Raw genomic sequence first — 20,376 nt, forward strand, 5'->3', positions numbered from 1 at the left:
TGGTATACCAACGTATTATTATCATAAATGTTTAATAACTTTATATTTTAATAGTAATATTAACCTAAAATAAATAATAAAGAAAAATCCAACAACAAGCGTCTCAACTTTCTTGAAACAAAATCAAAATAAACTTTTTTTTCAGTGTTTTTGTTTTTTTGGAAATTATATATTAAAAAAGTTATAAATTTATTAGTTATATACATTTTTAACAAAAAGTTTTTGTTCATATTTTGTATTAAACTTCAATAGTTTTCAGTTAAAATATATTTATTATAACTTCAACTTCTAGTTGCCACACTCAGTTGTGAATATAATAAAGTTTAGCAAATTTTCAGTGTACGAGTTATCCACATTTGTCTTAAAAACCAATAAGAATAAATTTTATTATTCATCTTTAATTTCACAGGTTTACAATAACTTAAAAGCATTTCATGGAAATGTTTTCGAAAGAAGTGTTTCGAATACGACGTTATCATACGTCTACAACTCCACTCATTAAGTGGTTACAAAGCTAACATTAATACAATGCTATTTAAACTTAATCTACTCTGTGCCCACTTTTCCCCCAATAAAAAAAAATTGTTTACTTGGCTATTAACTATGTTACTCCTTGGATGCCATGTGTCCCATTAAGTTCGCAGACAGCTTTTCAATTTTCTTCAGATCCGGCATATTTTCTGCTTTATATTGAACACACTGGAAGTAAATTATTAAGTTAACAACAATATTTTTAATAATTATGCACAGTTAGGAACCTTAACGTTGTCAGTCATTTTCAGGAGTATGTGGCCCTTTGAGTGGACGTATTTCATTGTGTATCGGCAGTTCTTTGGATTCGCCATGTACATAGACTCGGCAGCAATTTCAAAATCTTCCCAATTTTTTACGAATACCATTTTTATATGGTATTATTGAAACTTGCATAAATAACTAAATTTCACAAATATTAAATGTGGATGTAGGTGGAAATCAAAACGTCAATTTTTGTTAAGGTGAGGTGTCACTTTTCTAAAATAACAATGCTACCTGAGTGAAATATGAAGAGAGGGCTGCCAATGAAATAAATCCAAAAAGTTTATAAGAAAGATATAAAAAAAGTTTAGGAAACTTGTGATCGATTTCTAGATATTAAATAAATATTTTATACCAATTTCTATATGATATAAGTGATTGTGCTTAAAAAGATTAAACAAAATGAAAATTTTCAGAAATATTAAAATAAAGTTTTTATATAATTCGCGCCATCTAGTGGTTTATTTTACTGTTTGATTACGACCTTCTCTGTTTGTTTTGATTTCATATTTATTCTTCATCTTTTTTCGCAATTCCGCTTCTTTGCATTATTTTCGCACAAAACATTCTAGACGTGCATGTACAAAGAGGCAGTAAAATAATTTTAAAGTATTAAACTATATTTTTCACAAAAGTTAAACGAATAAAACTATACAATAAATCACAATGAATTTATTAGAACTGCCAGAATGCATGTTGATGGAGATATTTGAGTTTCTTACCTATGAAGAGGTATCGAAAAACCGACTAGTAAGTTTTCCGTTGTTTGTAGAAGCAAATTTTGCACATCTCATTAGCGTGTTACTAACGGTATTCTATTTTTCTTTGGGAATACCAGGTTTGTAGAAGAGTAAATCAAATTTGTCAACAAGTTTTAAATGGAGGATTCAGTCGAGCTGTACGTCAACACTCCACCATTTTCAAACGAATTAAGTCCATGCTACCGCGTAGAGAATCGGAGAGACGGTAGTGTTCATCAAGCACAAAAACCAAATAATTTTACTTTATACAATTATATGCTTATTCTATGTAGAAATCACAGTTTAGCTCGACATGCGGATATTCTTACATCAATAGAGACGCGTATCTCTATGCTCTCCATGACGTATAGCAAGTACATAGATCTGAATCTATGTTGTTTCATACCAGGTCGAGTGCTTGATGAAATTTTCAGAATTCTTATATTAGTGTCCAAAACGCGCAAAACACTTCGGCCACATGAAGTGCTGCAGGAGTTACGCGACATATCTTCAATGGCTATAGAGCATTTTGATGAGAAAATAGCCAATATTCTCAAGCCATATGTCGACGCAAGTAGCAACAGATCTAGTGCAATAGATCATAAGCGGTTAACGGCTACAAGTTCCGGATTGGGTAGCATAAGTTTCAGTGTTCAACAAAGTAACTCCAATATGTGGGCCCAGTCGAGTAGTAGCTCAAAAATGTTGACACCCTCAACTCGTACATCGCCACTAAAGATGTCCTGCAATAACTGCAATGAAACTATTCTTAACAGAATGGCAACCCTTATAAATATGAAGTCGCCCAATTCAGACAGTTCCGATTCAACGGATTGGGATTCCTTGTACACAACAGTGGGGGGATGTTGTTGTTGCAAAACTTCTAATATGAATTCAGACAATGAGGTTAAACAGAAACGTAGCGGATGCCCAGAAGCAAAAGCAACAATGGCCAAATACAAAAAACTTGAATTAGAATACAAAAATGGTGTACAAAGAGTAAGTCAACGCCTTTATGTGTTTGCTAAAATTTAATAAAAATCACAACATTTCCAGATGAATCGCATGCAACAAATACAGGTGCAGCAATCACGTCGTTTACAACAAACCACAAATACTATATCTACCATGAGTACGCAAATCACTGAATTAAAAAAACGTTTGGAGGATTTGGATGCCAAAAATCGCGAAATATCAGCCAATATTAAACAGATTAACCCAGGTGCTGGAGATTCGACTCCTACTACAAGTACTACTGGTGTTATAGCTAATCAAAATGAAGATGATATTACACTTGTTGACGATGATGATGACACTTTAGAAGGGCCGTCAGTTGCTAAGAAACGTCGATGCGATGGTATTCCAACGGTAAGAATGAAAATTCCGGAGTCAAATGAAAATCTGGAATAGAGTCTTACTGAAATGTATATGTTCCCTACACAAATCAAAGGTATTACAACTTCAAGCAATGATTAACAAAAATATAGGTATGAATATTAATGGGCATATATTGAAAAAGGCTTCAATACTACGTGGCGTGTGATTGTGTTAAATTTTTTGTCTTGATATTCATTTCTATGCCTTTTGCCCTATTTACACTGCTACAAATTTATCAAGGTCCTAATTTAGACATTTTAAATGGGAAAGTCTTAATTTATTTAATTGTAAATATCTAAAATATTTATTTAGCTAGAAAGATCTGTAGTGTGGCGAATGGCTGAGTAGAATGTATCTTGCGTAAATATGTTTATATAAAAACCTTACTTTACGAAATATTTGTAAACACCTAGCAGCTATGTACTTGTATTTTTACCTTGCTTAAATAAATTGACTTATGCCTATATGGTTTTTAACTTTTTTATTAGAAAACATGGTTGGACAATTATCGTGTTTCAAGCTTTTTCATCCATAATTCTTCGACATTTAAGGTTTTCAAATAAATCTAAAACGATTTTAACATTAAGTTATTTGTTTGAACTTGGCGCCAGTAAGCGTTTTCGAAAAAATATTGCAAGTACTCTTTCGCACGAAACAAAAGAATAAAACTTGCAGCGTTCACATTACGCACTTTCGTTAATATTATGGGCGATATTAATTATTGAATCGTTTGGGACTCATATTGTTTTGATGTTTTAGCGATATTGCTTAAAAGTTTACTATAAATTATATTTAGTGTTTCTTGTTCTTGCCGTAGCGTTCATACTTGCTCTTTGACGAGTGCCACAATGCCAATGGAATTGCTAATGAAGGCAAAGTCATGATAGCGAAAGCAACCCAATCAAAGAAGTGCGACGAGAAACGTTTGTTGAATTCGGCGAGATTAATAATTCCACCTTGACCAGGCTCGGAGCTTACAGCCAATTGCAACTATTTAAAAAAATATATATATATAATTAACCAATTGGAAAACAATCAAATTAGAATTTGTTACCTGTTCGGCTTCTTCGACAGGTTTGTATGAAACTTCAGCGGCGGTGAAATTGAAATATCCGTATGCTTTGGGACGCACAACCAACACATGAGTATAATTGGCTTGTGGAGCAATACGTTCAACATTGGCAGTTGGTTGTCCTCCTACTACGTCGAAGGCCTCTGGGGGGAAACCATTATCTACCAATTTCACATTAGTAGCGGCACCATTTCCAACATTGTAGATTGTGTAGCGCACAAGCAGATCACTTTTCTCTACCAAATACTTGTTGAGAATTTGTTTAGAAATAAGTAAACGTGCGCTTGTCTCGTCATCAGAAAGGCAGATGTTTGACAATGCCAATAAAATCACACAGGAAAACAATGATTTGAACATTCTGAAAGAAATGAAGAAAATAAATTATACTTAATGTTACAAGTCTATGAACTCAATAAATATTTTCACTTCTTGTTGACGTGGAAGCTTTGCGGCTGATTACAATTTTTACTAATAATAAGCAATATTTTGTGTTTATTTTATTAAATTATAATGCAGGTCATATTGTTGTAACTTACTTGAGTTATTAAATATAAAATCTCAGCTAAAATCTCTTAAAAAACCGATTTCTTCCACAACGCAATCAAAATGAAAATCAACTTTCCAAAAATGCGATCAAAATCTGGCGAAGAGTTGACGGAACTATGTGACGTGTATACTTCGTGAATTGAGTTGTCACAACTCGTAAAACATGCGTTGAGCGCCCTCCAGCGTCTCTGTTTATAATGAATTTGTTATATTAAAAGAACAGATGCCGCTGAAATGAATTGGTGCATTCGTAAACACTTTAAAAAATTATTAATTGTTTTTCTGATGATTTAAGAATGGGAGGTGTTGAAAATTTAAAGTTTTAAGAGAGTTTTCTTAATATAAAATCGAAAAAAAGGAAATTCGAATAGGCCAATCTATGCGAAATTGGACAGCTGGGATCGAAATAAATAAAATGTTTCGTCAAATCGGTTTTTAGGTGACGCTAATTAGAGTACCTCTGAGGAGCATAATGGACTTTATGAGGTCCAAAGTGAGGCCGCTCGCGGTCAGTCTCTCTTTGCATCCCTTTTCAAGCCACCAACCAACCAAATCCGAATTAAAATATTGAAAATAATATTATTATTAAAGATTTCACCATTATCCACAAAAACCACATTGTTTCAACTTTTAGGGGTCTTACAACAAATAATAATTTATAATCTTATAGATCTTACATTTGCTATATAGTATAATATGCATTTACTTTTGCAAATTTGATTTGTTTCATTCTTATTTACATATTTATAATTTTAACGTTATCACAATGATTTATAAAATATATCGATAAGTTCTACAATTATCGACAATTCACAATGGTTTGTTTACAAACCCCCACCCACCAATGATTGTTTTGTTATGTTTTTGATATGAATTTGTATACGTAAAATTAAAATCGGTAACAAAGTTAAATACTTAGGCTAATAAAGCGTTCAAGCTTAAAATAGTTGGTAACTGAATATTGTATGAAGCTGCAATCCTCAACTAAAAGTTGGTAGGACTTTTTTCTTTTGCACCTCAAATGTACGCTAGCGCAAGTTGCTGTTAGCTAGCCTCTGACATTGAATGACCTTGCATGCGTGTATTATCAGTAAATTGCCTAGGTTGGGTAGTCAGTTTTCAGTAATCGAGTAGGGCGGACGTTCTTAGCAAAGTATACGTCGGTTCATAGCTTGCTTATTATTAATTTGATTTCCTGTTGGATTGTGGATTATTCAAATTCATAAATTAATTATGTCGACTGTTTCCGTAATTGCTACAAAACCATACGAAGGCCAAAAACCGGGCACTAGCGGATTACGCAAAAAGGTATACTACTTTAAGCAATGGGACTTTAATAATTTTTTAAATGAATATGAATATTAGAGCAGTAGACAATTGAACTTTTACTTTCATATACCAAATTTTAAAGGTAAAAGTTTTCACACAACAACATTATACTGAGAACTTCGTGCAGTGTATTTTGGATGCCAATGGTGCAGCTTTAGAAGGAGCTCTGCTGGTAGTGGGTGGCGATGGCCGATACTACTGTAAGGAAGCTGCAGAACTCATTATTCGAATGTGTGCTGCAAATGGGGTGAGTTTATTAATATTTAATATATGTATATATTTGCATAGGCATCATTTTGCTGACAAGCATAATTTAAAAAAAATATATATTTTTAGGTTGCTAAATTGCTGGTTGGACAAAATGGTATACTTTCAACGCCAGCTGTTTCGAGTTTGATTCGTAATCACAAAGCTTTAGGTAAGTAATCATATCACATACTCATATTAAAACAGACTTTACAATGCACACAGTGTTTTTTAAAAATCAGCATGCAACATATGTATAGATATATTTACTCAAGACGGCCAGAGAAATATATTTTTATCACTTGAAGAAATATGTATGTTGTTTTTATCGCAACTCCACGAAAAAGTAAATGAGATTGCATAGTTGTGACATTAATCGAAAAATCAAAATTAATTAATTAAAAATCTCGTAGTCTAAATTCACTCTTTATAAATTATATAAATTATACCTTAAGTATATACATATGTATATAGTTTGCGAATATTTAAAAATTAAACTGCATTTAATTCGCTTGTGTATTTAGTCAAGATTTGTTTATATACAAACGCTATGAAAGTGACTTAATATATTATTTCTTATCACTAAAGTTAAACTAAAGCGGGCATCTTTGAATGTCAACGGTTATCATGATAACGGAATAATTTCTAATTAATACAGTTGTAATTGCTAAGCGAGTAAATAAATATGTATTTAAACTAAACTTATTTTTACGACTTTGAAAACATACAAGCATTTATATAACAATTACAAATTATATATTTTCAGGTGGAATAGTACTGACAGCTTCCCACAATCCCGGCGGTCCCGAGAACGATTTCGGCATTAAATTCAATTGCGAAAATGGTGGACCCGCACCCGATGCTGTAACAAATAACATCTACGAACTCTCCACTGCCATCAAGGAGTACAAAATAGTCAATGGCTTGGAAATTGACATAAGTAAAATAGGTACTAATAAATATGAAATTAACGGTAAACCTTATGTTGTTGAGGTTATCGATTCGGTGGCTAACTATGTTGCGCATATGAAAGAGATTTTCGATTTTGAGAAATTGCGTGACTTTGTTAGCGGAAAGACATCGGGTAAGCCACTCAAAATGCGCATAGATTCGTTGAACGGCGTTACTGGCTCATATGTGCGTGAGATCTTTCTGAATGCTTTGGGTGCAGCTGAGAACTGTGTAGTGCATACAACACCGTTACCTGATTTCGGCGGTTTGCATCCCGATCCGAATTTAACTTATGCCAAGGACTTGGTGGAAACTGTGGCGCAAGGTGATTACGATATTGGCGCCGCATTCGATGGTGATGGCGTAAGTAGCACTACGACAACAATTTCATATCAAATATAAACAATTAAATAAATAATTTCATTTTAGGATCGCAACATGATCATTGGCCATCGTGCTTTCTTCGTAACACCTAGCGATTCCTTGGCAGTTATCGCAAATAACTTGGAATGTATTCCATATTTCAAGAAAAATGGTGTACAAGGTTTTGCAAGAAGTATGCCAACAGCATCTGCTGTGGATTTGGTGGGAAAGAAGTTGGGCAAAGAGGTATTTGAAGTGCCCACTGGCTGGAAGTATTTTGGTAATCTCATGGACGCCGGTCGTCTGTGCTTATGTGGCGAAGAAAGCTTCGGCACTGGCTCCAATCACATCAGAGAGAAGGATGGCATTTGGGCAGTTCTAGCTTGGCTCTCCGTTATGCAACATACCGGCAAGGGCATCGAAGATATACTCAAGGATCACTGGGCCACATACGGACGTAATTACTTTACACGTTATGATTATGAGGAATGTGAATTGGAACCCTGCAATGAAATGATTGCAACTATGGAGACAAATATCACCAATCCTACATTCGTTGGCAAGAGTTACTCCAGCGGCGACAAAACATACATAGTGAAGGTAGCTGATAATTTCAGCTACACAGATCCCGTCGACAACTCCCTGGCCACAAAGCAAGGTCTACGCATTGTCTTTGAAGATGGTAGCCGAATTGTGTTCCGTTTAAGTGGTACAGGCAGTTCGGGCGCTACAGTGCGGTATGTCATACAAGCATTTTATACATTAATTAACACTAATTTGTTATTTTCTTTTTTGTTAATTACAGTTTGTATATTGACTCCTACGAGAAGGATAATGTGCTCGGTCAAGCCAGTGTAATGTTGAAACCATTGATCGACATCGCTTTGGAGATTTCACAACTGCCCAAATTCACCGGTCGCAATGCACCCACTGTCATTACATAAGGAATTTAACCAGCTACTCAACAAAGGCTAGTTTGGGAGGCTACCTCGTTTTCAAAATGTTTGGCATACAATGCGTTTCACTTGTTAGTTCTTATTTTGTCTAAAAAAACAAAATTGTTAAGGATACAGTTACTAGAATTGGCACTATTTGTTGCGAAAAAAAAAATATTTAATAATAAAATTTGTATGTTTGTGTTTTATATAAGCAATAATATTAATTTTTTATATAAAAACGGTAAATACTAGTTAAACTTTGTTGCTTATAGCTAAATACTCAAATTGATTTAATATAATTGTGGGACAGCGCTCGGTTAAAACAGTGCGTGGCAGCTTAGCTAACCGCACAAACATTTGCAGGAAGTGCAACGCAGTTGTGCCCTCCACGGTGATTTCGCTCTTTGCGCTGGAAATGATAAATAAAATATTTTTGGTTTGCCCACAAGAATGTTGTGCAATGCATACTAACCTTATATTCGCCTCCACTATCACAGTTACGTACTGACACAGATAAGTCAAGTACAATAACTTAACGTCTTTATGAAACTGTTGCAAAACCGTTAATAAGCCCACTAGAAGTGGCGTACCATCTATGGAATCCTTAATATTTTTCGCCAGCAAGCTATTTGTATTGACCGTGAATTGTAGGCGTGGCAAATGCGCTATGGTGAATAAGAAGAGAAATAGCGCGATGTGATGTGTGTTTTTCGTGGTAAGGAAGACTTGCTCGAGCGGCTCATAGGAGCCAGTAAACGCTAGATAATCGTTAAATTCCACAAGCAATTGATTGCCACGCTCCGAATCGATGAATTTCGCATAAATATTTGGCTGTTCCAATTCATTTAACAGTGCCCTAGAAGATAACGATAGAAAAACGAAATTTAATTCTTCTAACCTCAAAGTCGTAAGTGATAAAAATAAGACCGATTCAACTTTTAATTTAATATTTTTGTGAATTATAGTGATTCGAGTTATGGAAGTTCTGCTGTAGTATATATTCTGTTACCTATTGAATGTTTCCAGCGAAGATTCCAAGTTTTTGGAATTACATTTGCTGCTCCTGTTCAACTCAAAGGCCAGTTGCTGACGCAAAATCTGTTTATGTCCCAACTGCAGCAGCCATTCAAGCAGTGTGGGCCACACTTTTAACCAACGATTATGATAATTAGCGTAGAATTTTAATGGGTTTGAGGCATTAGTGCCGGGAAATTGCTTTGATTCCAACTCGACACTTAAGTTATTTAATGCTTCCAACCACATATTATCGTTGGCTAGATTCTTTTGCATTTTTTCCAGATTTCGTTTCAGTTCTGTTGCAAACATGTACGAATACAGACGATCTAAACCGACCAAACCAGCCGGTCCGATTGCGTCACGCACCTTGCTGAAGAAGCAACCGTTCAGTATTTCTTTGTGTGGCGCGCGTTTTTCATACCACGTTGCTTTGAGTTCTATGTAAATTGTACGCTTAGGATCTGTGCACTGGAGTATTTCGTGTGCCAAACGGCCGATGAAATTATTCGATTTCGAGGAGTCTCCTTGCAGTGGCGGAAAACTCGGTATGGGTACGGTTTGACTCTGATAGCGTGATTGCCAATCCTGTACCTTATTACGTAAAAACGCATTGCACTCCTTTTCCACATTATAGTTGATAATGCGTGTCAGCTCTTCTTGCAGTATTTTCAGGCCATGTATTTTTAGGTAATCCTGTATATACTCAAAGGAGCGTCTATAGCCGTCCATGATCTTGGCCAATGCTAACAATTTCGTTTCTAATTCGGCTATCGGTTGTTGTTTCGTTTTATTTGTTGTCGTGAAAATCATGCCGAGATTAAGCGCGTTCGCGAGGTGCTTCACCAATTCTTTGCGTATGCCATCCTCAAGCAGCTGTTTGGGATCAAGTTCTATAACACCAACCAGCGTCTTCTTCATCATTAGTATGCCCTCGGTGAAGATGGCAATTGAATGTGTAAGCTTCGCAATGGTATATCGATCCTCGAATTGTGCGTACTCCTTCAGTTTATCCTTTTCCAAGCGTGTGGGAATTTCGCGCAGCACATCCGTTTGTAAATTTATAATGCGTGCCATGACGCTGAACATGGTTTCTGGTATGATTTGCAAAACTTTACGCATGTAATTAGCCAGCTCGGTGCTGTAGTAATTGGAAACGGACACAAGATCCTCACTGTGTTCTTGATTTATACGCAATAGCGGAATTTCCAGTGCACTGGCAAGTTTAAGGAATGCAGCACGCAAGCGTATTACAGATCTGGGTTGCTTCTTAATGCTATCCTGCATGATAACGGTAAAATCCCGATCAAGCAAACGCCAGGCGTAACTCAAATCACTAATCAATTGCATATTTATAAGTATATCTTCCTTGATGTTAATAATCTACGAAGTTGAATATGTCTTTTTTACTTATTTTTGACATTAAAATAAATCACAACACTTTACCTGTATCATGCGATGTAGAAATTCACGTGTTTCCAACAAATACTGCTTCACCTGCATGTTTGCTTGTAGATTATGAAATTCCTCCACCTCTTCGAGTGCCTGTATCAGTTGAATCAGTGTTCGTCCTGAGAAATTCACATTTTCTGCATTCAGTTTTTCAACTTCTTGCGATATTTCAGCGAACCACAATTTCAGCTGAGGATTTTTTTCTATTTTTGATAGAGGCCGTGAGCCACCAAATGCCTCTCCGAGTTCATTAAGACGATCCAGCGCTTCATGCTTAAATTTAGACCAACGTTCGACTTTGGCGCTCATTAAATCACGCAATATATCCTTAACGGCCGCCTCCAGTTGGCTACAATCGAGCAGCAGTTCCAATAACTGCTCTTTATGATAGTGTAGCTCATTGCATACTAGCTGTTCGACCTGTTGCGTCTTCTGTGCACTTTGCGTAAATACTAATATTGCTTTTGATGTATGCGTGAAATACCAGCGCAATAAAACGTTACATTGACGCATCAAAGGTATGATTTTTGAAATATTTTGCAGTACAAAGTCGTCACTCAAGACACCAGCTCGTAGTATTTCCTGGGTTTGTTTCAAAGTCTTGCTCATTTTCTCCTTATGCAACAAACAGAAGCCCTTCACACCAGTATCCACTACTGGCGCTAAAGCCGCTTTAGCTGCCTTGAACTCATCCCACGCATCAATTAAGTTAACAGTTACACCCATGTAAATGGATACTACCCAATTATCGGCGTAAAACTTGTCCACAATTTCACGCATTTGTGCTACTTGGGAATGTAGGGTTTGTGGTGTGAAAAAGAGACATACGAAGAGCATTGCGGCCTGTGTAGACAGTGCGGTGGAGCGGTGATCAGGATGTGGATAAATGGCTAATTGGTTGTAAAGATCGTCGCAACGTAAACGACCGATTACCATATCGATAAAGTTTTGGTCAAATGTAAAGCGTGCAAAGTAAGAGACAGGATATTGTGCAGGTGTTGCTTGTTTTGTGTTGTGAGGAGTAGTTCCGTTGTTGACTACGAAGCCTGTGGAGCGCAATAACATGCACACATCATCGATATTGCTATCACCTTGTGCTTTTGCAGCACTATAACGATAGTAGGATATTAAGAGGCGTTCACGCACAATACCCGGTATGTGATAATCAAGCAGCAATAAGATTGTGCCAAACAAGTACAATGCCTCACACTAGAATGGAAATATTAACGTATGCCAACATTAACATAGAACATATTTTAGTCAACTACCATTAACTGCTTTCCTTCTACATCCTGTAACACAGACTCAACTGTCTGCTGAATGTAATAGCCACGGTTCAATTCATCAATGAATTGCTTGAGATCCACAGCATACTGATGTGTACTTTCGAAGGCCAAATAAAATCGTGTTAAAAGGTCCAAATAGTTTTCACGTACCTCGTCATCTAAATCTTGTAATTCCTAAATTGATAAGTGAGGCAGAGATTATTAAACAAAGGTTTAAGATATCACATCTGGGCTTACTGGATTTTCTTCTATTTTCTGCTCCTGTGCCTCTGCTATTTTTAAATAGCTAAAGTCCAATATAATTTCGGAATACTTTTGAACGTCAGCCTTTGTTTCTAAACTAAATATTCATTGTAATAAATTTCGGCACTTATGTTATATACCTTTACCGATAAATGTCAGGTATGTAATCCTTTAAACGTAGTGTTTCTGCAATTATCGAATTTCCTACAGAAACGATATGAAGTAAACTTTGACCACAAGCATTATTTTCAGCAAGAAAATCTGCCATTTTCCACCTATAGTCCAAAACTTAATAAAGTCACCAGTTTATTCTCTATTGATAGTGTTCATATTTGCAAAACCAATACAAATTATACAAAACGTCAAACTTTCTGACATTGGAAAACCATTTTCCAATCTGAAATTTGTTTAAATTCTCATTCACAATATTCGTATGCCAATTCTTTGACATTTACTTTACACAGCATTTATCGGCGTCTCTTCTTATTTTTATCAAATAAGAATATTTATATTGATAAGTGTATAATCAGTAAACGGACTTTAATTTCTTACGTTAAATATTTGGAGGTTCGGATTAATTAACTGAATTAACATTTTCAATTAACATCGAGTACTTCAAATATTAACAAAATGACCGTAAGTGGTATTGATGTTGAGATACGGGACAAAGTCCTGTTGATAACGTTTGACAGGCCGGAAAAACTTAATAGCATTGATAGAAAAGGATATCAGGCGCTTGGTTTGGTGCTGAGAAAAGTGGCCAAAGATGACAGTGTGACGATTGTTGTTATTACTGGTAAAGGAAATTTTTTCACTTCTGGAAATGATTTGTCACAAGTTATGGACGGTGCTTCAGATTTTGAAACACATATTAAAGAAGCAAACGATATATTTAAAGAAATGGTTAGTGCATTAATCGAATGTCCCAAATTGACTTTGGCGCTAGTTAATGGACCTTGCATTGGAATTGGAGCTACATTGGCTGCACTTTGTGACATTGTATGGTGCTCATCTAATGTAAGAACATTATTTATTATTATCAACTAAAAATTATTTAATTTTTTGTTTTTAGGCATATTTCTCAACTCCATTCACAAAATTAGGTCTTGTACCTGAAGCGTGTTCATCGTATTTATTTCCGTCAATACTTGGACGTTCCAAAGCAAATGAAATGTTATTGTTGTCACAGAAATTGAGTGCTCAGGAAGCTTACAATTTTAATTTTGTTTCAAAAGTATTTGAAAGTAACACGTTGGATTCTCATATTTGGCCAACAATTAGGGAATTATCGGAACTACCCCCATGCTCATTGCAAATATCTAAATCTCTTGTTCGTATGCATGAGAAAGATACGTTGTTTCGAGCACTGAATGCCGAATCAGAGGAACTTTATAAACGATTTTCCACGGAGGAATTTGCTAATGCTCTGATAGCTTTTGCGTCACGCAAAAATAAATCAAAATTATAATATTGAAGTCATGGATGTTAAGTTATAAAAAATAGTAATTTTCCACATGGATAGATACAATTTTTAGATGTACAAACTGTTATGGAACTTTTCAATAAGTATAAAAGGGAATGGAGTGTTTTGTATTTGGGATAAAGACAAATTACATTCCTTAAATATATTTCTATACGTCTTACTTATATATATTTAAGGATAAAAGGAAACAATTCGATCATTATTTTCGTAATTATTTATATTGGAATAAACACATTAATATATGTAAAATAAAATAATATTGTTAATGTTTTAATAAAGGTGTCTTATTTTTCATTATCATTATTTATAAATTTCATTTTAAATCCGTCGAAATATGGATGTTCAAGTATATCTTTTGCAGAGATGCGATGCACGGGATCGTAAATAAGCATTTTTTGAATTAAATCAACACCTCGATCATTTAGATTTTTCAATTGGTTGGTAAGTTGATTTGTTGACCAACATGGAAATGTGTTTTTGTAATCCGGAAGCGAAGTTACTCCTGGCCATGTCTCCTCTGTAGGCGTCTTTAAAATTCTGAAGATTCTAAAAAGTTGGTCGATTTCCGAGTCGCCTTGGAAAAGTGGTTTCCTTGTAGCCATTTCGGCGAATATGCATCCAATTGACCATATGTCCACTGGGCATGAATAACGTTGTGAACCCAGTAACACTTCTGGTGCTCTGTACCAAAGTGTTACGATTTCATGAGTGTAAATACGTACTGGTATTCCAAATGATCTACCAAGTCCAAAGTCCGCAACCTTAATAACACCTTTTTTATCAATTAGCAAATTTTGTGGCTTTAAATCTCTGTGCAGAACTCTGCGACGGTGACAAAATAAAATTGCGTTTGTTATTTGATACAAATAACTTCGAACCAACTCAGTTTCCATTGGCTTTTCTGGTGGCAACGAATCCATATATTTCTTTAAATCCATAGATAAGAATTCAAAAATCAAATACAATCTATTCTCCTCCATCAGCACATCTTCCAAACAAACAATGTTCGGATGCTTCAGTTCTTTCAATAAGGATATTTCCCTTATTGCCGTCGATGGGATTCCCTCATCGTCAGACTCTAGACGAATCTTTTTCATGGCAACTATTTGACCTGTTACTCGGTTGCGCCCCTTATACACCACACCATATGTACCTTCTCCAATCTTTTCTATTTTTTGAAAGTCTTCCATGTTAAACTTTGACTTTCATACACTTGTAAACGTTAATATTTTTGAAATTGGCACGATTTCTTATAATACGTGCGAAATTAAAATTTCGATCGAAAAGACAAATTTCGCGCTCAGTTACAATGGAATATAATGGAAAACACACCTTTCATCAATGCAACCCTGCCTTCCATTAGCATTCCTCTGTCGCCATTTTCACCGCTTTCCAGTGATAAATCCCTTTCGCTCGCATACTATTGTCAGTCATGAGCCTTCGTTTATCTCGTTTTCGCATTCTTCTTCGTATTTGATGTAAACCGTTCGCCGCACTAGGCACAGCTAGGCACGTAAAGTTGCAAGAACGTGAATGTGAATTTACTAAAAACGCAAAGCAAAGGAGGAAAGAAAAGAAATATTTTTTTCCACGAGTGAAACTTTCCGTGCGTTTATTAAACAAAAAACAGTGAACTATTAATTTCGTTTAATCCACAGTGACGATATACCAGAAGACACAAAATTTCAATTTGCATATTGAATATTTTGTTTCTCTTTATTTGATTCGGTGTTCGAATATTCGGTCAAATCTATTGCTAATTAAAGTGTGTAAAGAAAAATAAAAAAGTGCTACAGTAATCACAGGCTACAAGACGGCGGAACGGCAAAAATATCGTGTTTGTCGTTCTAGTATCAGTGAACAGAATACAGCAGAATAAGCGCTGGAATCTGAATAAGTATTAATTAGGGAGCAATCAGCGGCGTGTTGCGACTGGTAAGAGATACTTCATTGCGACTTTGTGGCGACAGTTTAAAGAAGATATTGAAGTAGGCAACCAGGTGCATTTGGAAGTACGGACAGGATTTGCGTCTGTAAACACATCCTAATAATAATCAAAAGCGTTTGAGCCAAGTAGTTTCGTGGTGCTCGGCTGCTAGTCCGAAAGCAGAGAATATGAAATGAGAATCTGAAGGTACGTTTTAAGTGAATAACCAAAATATTATTGTAAATATTTATATTATAATAAACTCATATGATAGGTACAAAGTTTGCAATCATTCAAGTTATATATGTTCGTAAAAGTGCCACACAGGCAGGCGGCAGCCTGAGCTGGCTCGCCGCATGCACACATGCAAACAAACATATGTAAATTTGTATAAACACGCCGCAAACATTTCATCACGCCATCATAATTTTATCTGATGCAGTTTGATTTGTGTTGAAGTCTATGTCATTGGTGTTATGTTGCAACTTCATTTTCATTTCGTTTGTACTAGTATTATTTAGTAAACGTTCGTATTTGGGAAGAAAAAAGATTAAATACTGAAATATTTTAGGTTATGTTACAGAGATTATACTTTATAATTTTTCAGTTCTTGCACTGCAAAGTGGTTGTCACAAGCGGACGATACGAACATAATGTTCAGCATACATTTGAATTTATTAAGTGGCCTCATTAACGTGCTAGAATGTTTCTTTCGTTATTGTATGCTTTGCGAAACCAAAAACCAGTCGTCGATTTTCTGCTGAAAATACGCCGGTTATCAGGTTAAATGTCAAAATATACATATTACTTAACATGCAGAATAATATTTTCTTTTGTAAATTATAAGGATACCATTGTTCTAAATGTACTTTCCTTGTACTTACCTAAAATGAGTGATATATTTTGCCTGAATTTCATAAATACTTTTACACTGAAAAGGCTGATCCTTTATTTATGCAATATATTTTCGTCAGGTGTGATTTCACAGTCATGTAATTTATTGAAGTAGGCTTTGTTGTATTGTGCACCAAAACGTAACGTTGTGATAGTATTGCTTAGTACGTGTACGCTTTGGTTGTACTACATCAAATGCCATATTTTTATTCATAATCCACATACAATTTGGTATATAAATTCTACTCTATTAATAATGTGATTATTTTTATAATGAATATAGTTAATTTCCTTTTGCAGTTCTATCCGCACCATACCGAACTTCAACAACTTTTCATATAAAAGATTTTATTTCGAGAGAAAAATGGAATCGTCCACAACAATCAAGAATCCCAACAATAATAATCATGCTGATAATCATAATTTGATAAATAATCAATCACAGCAAACAACATCTTTACAAAATAACAATCTTACTGTTTCTGCTCAGCCATTTACTCCTGCGGCCAATAACAACAACGGCAATAATGCAAACAATAATAACTTAGCTGTGCAACAGTCTAACAATGCAATCGCGCCTGCTCAATCATATACACCCGTTCCGGCAGCCTCCGCAGCTCCTTTACATAGCGTTGCCGCCACGTCAGCTGGACATCCTATCTACAATCAAGCAATGCATTCACCAAATATGTTTGTGCCAGCGCCGGGTGTACATCAAGCAGGACATATGTATGCGACCATGATGCCGACGCAAATTCCCAGCAATGTTTACGTAAACAACGTTACAGCGAACGTAAATTTGCACGGCTGGTCACATAGCGTACCAGCTTATATACCCGCTGGAACACCACATTACATTCAGGGTGATGTGCCGCCAGATCAGGTATATACTGTAATACATTTAAATGCAATAAAATTTCAATTTCGTTTCCACTTTTAGAATCCATCTGTTATGCAAGCTATACCTGGCATGCCTGTCGCATTGGCTCCGTCAAATGCCATTGTTGCTGGTGGGGGAAATGGCAATCCCAATACACAAATGAGTGGTTTGGGGGGTCGTGGTTCTCGTCGCGGCCGTGGCCGTGGTGGCAGCGGTGGTTCACGTCGTGGAGACTACAATAGTCAACGACATCCACCACAAGAAGGTAGTCCAGCGCCACAACCGCAAATGGTGCAATCACAGGAACAAATTGGTCAGCCACAGTCATTAACACAACAACAACAATCGCAACAAATCGATGCCTCTAACCAATTAATGGCTGCCGGACCACCAAGTTATGCCGCACAACCGCAATACGCGCACCCACCAGCATATGCCGCATATCCATATCAAACATACTTTACGGCTCAGAACCCCATGTTGCATCCAGCGCAAGCCGCACAACAAGCCACTGGCACACCACTGTATGTTTCGCATATGCCAATGTATAATCCCGTCTATAACTACATGGGCAATCCTTTCATATATCCGCCTGTCATGAATCAGCCGGAATATCAATTTTTGCCCGGCGAAGATGGTCAATGTGATGAGCGTCAAAATCCTGATGGTATGGTGGCGCCAATGTGGCATCCACAACCGATTTATGCCGATGATTATGGCATGAATCCCGAAATGCATAATGCTGGCGATGAAATGAATCACAATGCCCCTTCCATGGGCTCTGTTGATACACCGAGCATGCTTAGTCCAAACTATGCCATGTATGATCCACAAATGCATGAAGTGCAACAACATATGGGCATGATGCATATCTATGAAGATCCGCAAATGGCGCAAATGCAAGGCATGCACCCAGAAGCACCCGTTGCACAGGTAAGCTAAATGTAACAATCATCAAAAGAATGTATTCAATTAATTTCTATTGTGCTATCAAACAAATAGCTTGAGGAAGAAATCGGCGAATGTGCCGCACAACCTGCTACCATACAAATGGTAACCTCTGGTACAATGATCACGGCTGGCCCCATACAAATGTCCAACGAAACACAAATTATTCATCACAGCCATGCGCAACACCAATCGCAACACATCATACAAAACACCGTTTTGGAATTGAAAGCGCACCACTCAAGCGGTAAGTGCCAAGCAATTAATTTTTACATTTGTATATTTATACTGTGAATTAGGTAAAAACAGCCTAGTCAGCCCATCAATACAATATCATAATTGTCTTTCAAAATCTAGTTTAAAGCATTGTCAATGTAAATAATTATACAAAAATACGATAAAACGAAGAATCTACTTCTCTTCAGTTATGATTAGCTTTAGAACCACTGTTAAATTTATTAAATTGTTTATTTTACAAACACTTTGACCATTTCCATGGGTTCCTAGTAATATTAAATTTAGTTCGTAATTCATTTGCGCCGTCCAGACGCTTTCCTTATCTCATGTTTAAGCACTTATGTTATCAAAGATAAATATAACGCTTTATTGTACGGCAAAAAAAGTCCCTTGCATTGCTGTATAACATAGGGAATAATGTTCATTATTCAACTAGTTAGCGGCGAAAATCTACAAATGAATTTTTACTCATAAAAATATGGGTTTTATAAACTTTTTCGTAGCATAATTCTACAACGTACACCAACCTTTCAATGCATATATTTGAATTCAATTAATGCATATTCAACTTAAATGTCCATAAGTGCAGAGTACTTCGGCATTTTCCGATATCAATTGACTCAGTCTATTTAAATTATTTGAAACGTTATCGCTAACACCATATATTTTATATTACGCTGCGTGTGAATGTGTGTTGTTTATGCCTTTGTGCACTGCACGATAAATTGTTTATACACTTTAATATATGTACATACATATGCCTAGTATTGCAACAGTCATTGACTTGCGATAATCAAATACTTTATCACTCAAGTTTTATAAAAAGCTATATGTACAATATATTTACTCGCCCTATACATATATACATATATAACTAAGTACCAAGTACATAGTCCAATGCATTGTTGTTGCAATTTTCTTTAGAAAAAAATTGTTGAAAGAAATATATGTAATCTAGACTTCAAACGGAAATGGCACTTTCACGTTTCTTTTTCGAAATCGTAAAGAACTTCTTGAAAAATTATATGATTTTTATGTGTTGAAAATTCGTTATTATTGTTATAACGGCAGAAGACATTCTTCAATTCTTGCTTTTGAGTAATACTGCCGAGTTGACATTCTCAAGTCGTATAAATATCCGATTACGTAGATAGTTCTTAGCTCCACCACCCATAGCAGACGAAGAGCTCGAGTTGCCACGTGAAATTAGAGTGACCCTTACGTAACTTCGTTCTGGATATTGTAACAAGTTAAACTCCTACTTTACCAGACTGAACCCCGACATACAGAATACATGTCTTGCATGCAATCATCATCCAGACAGGTCTGGGTCACTGAAATAACAGCCCTTGGTCGGAACCGAAAACACAAGTCAATTACGGTGTCGCAGAACCGGCTGTTGTGGGGATCGTCATCTAACAGCACTTTCCCTTTGGTCCGACCCCATCGAAACAGCATGTTTCCTGGTCCCGCCGTTAGTTGTTCTCGTTGACAACTAGATTTATGCTTCCCGTTCCATTAGGGCTGGATAATTGTTACAACATAGTTCTATGTTCGAAGAAATTCGTCAACTGTAGTTTTGCAATATTAAATTTTTTTTTAAATTTTTACTTTAAATTCTGTAATTTGTGATGCATACTTGTTCTCTGTTAAAA

General features: G+C 35.9%; 8 protein-coding genes across 8 annotated transcripts in view; 4 read left to right on the forward strand and 4 right to left on the reverse strand.

Moving 5' to 3' along the window:
• Positions 1-331: 331 nt before the first annotated feature.
• On the reverse strand, positions 332-1,030 carry LOC105220996 (signal recognition particle 9 kDa protein). The gene is made up of 2 exons (XM_011197612.3): positions 759-1,030; positions 332-699 (listed from the first exon to the last, which is right to left on the reverse strand). Exons 1-2 carry the CDS (start codon positions 897-899, stop codon positions 607-609), a joined length of 234 nt encoding a protein of 77 aa, XP_011195914.1. The 5' UTR covers positions 900-1,030; the 3' UTR covers positions 332-606.
• A 297-nt stretch (positions 1,031-1,327) lies between these two features.
• On the forward strand, positions 1,328-3,378 carry LOC105220997 (uncharacterized). The gene is made up of 4 exons (XM_011197613.3): positions 1,328-1,545; positions 1,634-1,761; positions 1,829-2,534; positions 2,592-3,378. Exons 1-4 carry the CDS (start codon positions 1,462-1,464, stop codon positions 2,943-2,945), a joined length of 1,272 nt encoding a protein of 423 aa, XP_011195915.2. The 5' UTR covers positions 1,328-1,461; the 3' UTR covers positions 2,946-3,378.
• Positions 3,377-4,693, reverse strand: LOC105220998 (translocon-associated protein subunit beta). The gene is made up of 3 exons (XM_011197614.3): positions 4,521-4,693; positions 3,967-4,342; positions 3,377-3,902 (listed from the first exon to the last, which is right to left on the reverse strand). The coding sequence occupies exons 2-3, from the start codon at positions 4,339-4,341 to the stop codon at positions 3,705-3,707; spliced, it is 573 nt and encodes a 190-aa protein (XP_011195916.1). The 5' UTR covers position 4,342; positions 4,521-4,693; the 3' UTR covers positions 3,377-3,704.
• Positions 4,694-5,419: 726 nt separating this feature from the next.
• Positions 5,420-8,575, forward strand: LOC105220999 (phosphoglucomutase). The gene is made up of 6 exons (XM_011197615.3): positions 5,420-5,838; positions 5,942-6,106; positions 6,196-6,277; positions 6,872-7,419; positions 7,486-8,156; positions 8,225-8,575. Exons 1-6 carry the CDS (start codon positions 5,764-5,766, stop codon positions 8,361-8,363), a joined length of 1,680 nt encoding a protein of 559 aa, XP_011195917.2. The 5' UTR covers positions 5,420-5,763; the 3' UTR covers positions 8,364-8,575.
• LOC105220991 (WASH complex subunit homolog 5) lies at positions 8,558-12,742 on the reverse strand. Its single transcript, XM_011197592.3, has 7 exons — positions 12,499-12,742; positions 12,347-12,449; positions 12,092-12,283; positions 10,818-12,032; positions 9,367-10,754; positions 8,830-9,213; positions 8,558-8,766 (listed from the first exon to the last, which is right to left on the reverse strand). The coding sequence occupies exons 1-7, from the start codon at positions 12,618-12,620 to the stop codon at positions 8,610-8,612; spliced, it is 3,561 nt and encodes a 1,186-aa protein (XP_011195894.2). The 5' UTR covers positions 12,621-12,742; the 3' UTR covers positions 8,558-8,609.
• Positions 12,743-12,829: 87 nt separating this feature from the next.
• Positions 12,830-14,129, forward strand: LOC105220990 (enoyl-CoA delta isomerase 3, peroxisomal). The gene is made up of 2 exons (XM_011197591.3): positions 12,830-13,369; positions 13,425-14,129. The coding sequence occupies exons 1-2, from the start codon at positions 12,983-12,985 to the stop codon at positions 13,818-13,820; spliced, it is 783 nt and encodes a 260-aa protein (XP_011195893.2). The 5' UTR covers positions 12,830-12,982; the 3' UTR covers positions 13,821-14,129.
• Positions 14,035-15,179, reverse strand: LOC105220986 (cyclin-dependent kinase 1). The gene has a single exon (XM_011197585.3). It carries the CDS (start codon positions 15,023-15,025, stop codon positions 14,120-14,122), a length of 906 nt encoding a protein of 301 aa, XP_011195887.1. The 5' UTR covers positions 15,026-15,179; the 3' UTR covers positions 14,035-14,119.
• Positions 15,180-15,323: 144 nt separating this feature from the next.
• The window catches only part of LOC105220988 (myb-like protein AA), a 53,700-nt gene continuing 48,647 nt past the window's right edge, over positions 15,324-20,376 (forward strand). The window contains exons 1-5 of the mRNA XM_054229567.1: positions 15,324-15,770; positions 15,828-15,969; positions 16,957-17,539; positions 17,597-18,469; positions 18,539-18,731. Coding sequence (XP_054085542.1) covers positions 17,021-17,539; positions 17,597-18,469; positions 18,539-18,731 — 1,585 coding nt within the window. The 5' untranslated portion in view covers positions 15,324-15,770; positions 15,828-15,969; positions 16,957-17,020. The remainder of the gene's footprint in view (positions 15,771-15,827; positions 15,970-16,956; positions 17,540-17,596; positions 18,470-18,538; positions 18,732-20,376) is intronic.

Source organism: Zeugodacus cucurbitae, chromosome 4 (assembly GCF_028554725.1).
Source record: "Zeugodacus cucurbitae isolate PBARC_wt_2022May chromosome 4, idZeuCucr1.2, whole genome shotgun sequence".
NCBI classification, from domain to species: Eukaryota; Metazoa; Arthropoda; class Insecta; order Diptera; family Tephritidae; genus Zeugodacus; species Zeugodacus cucurbitae.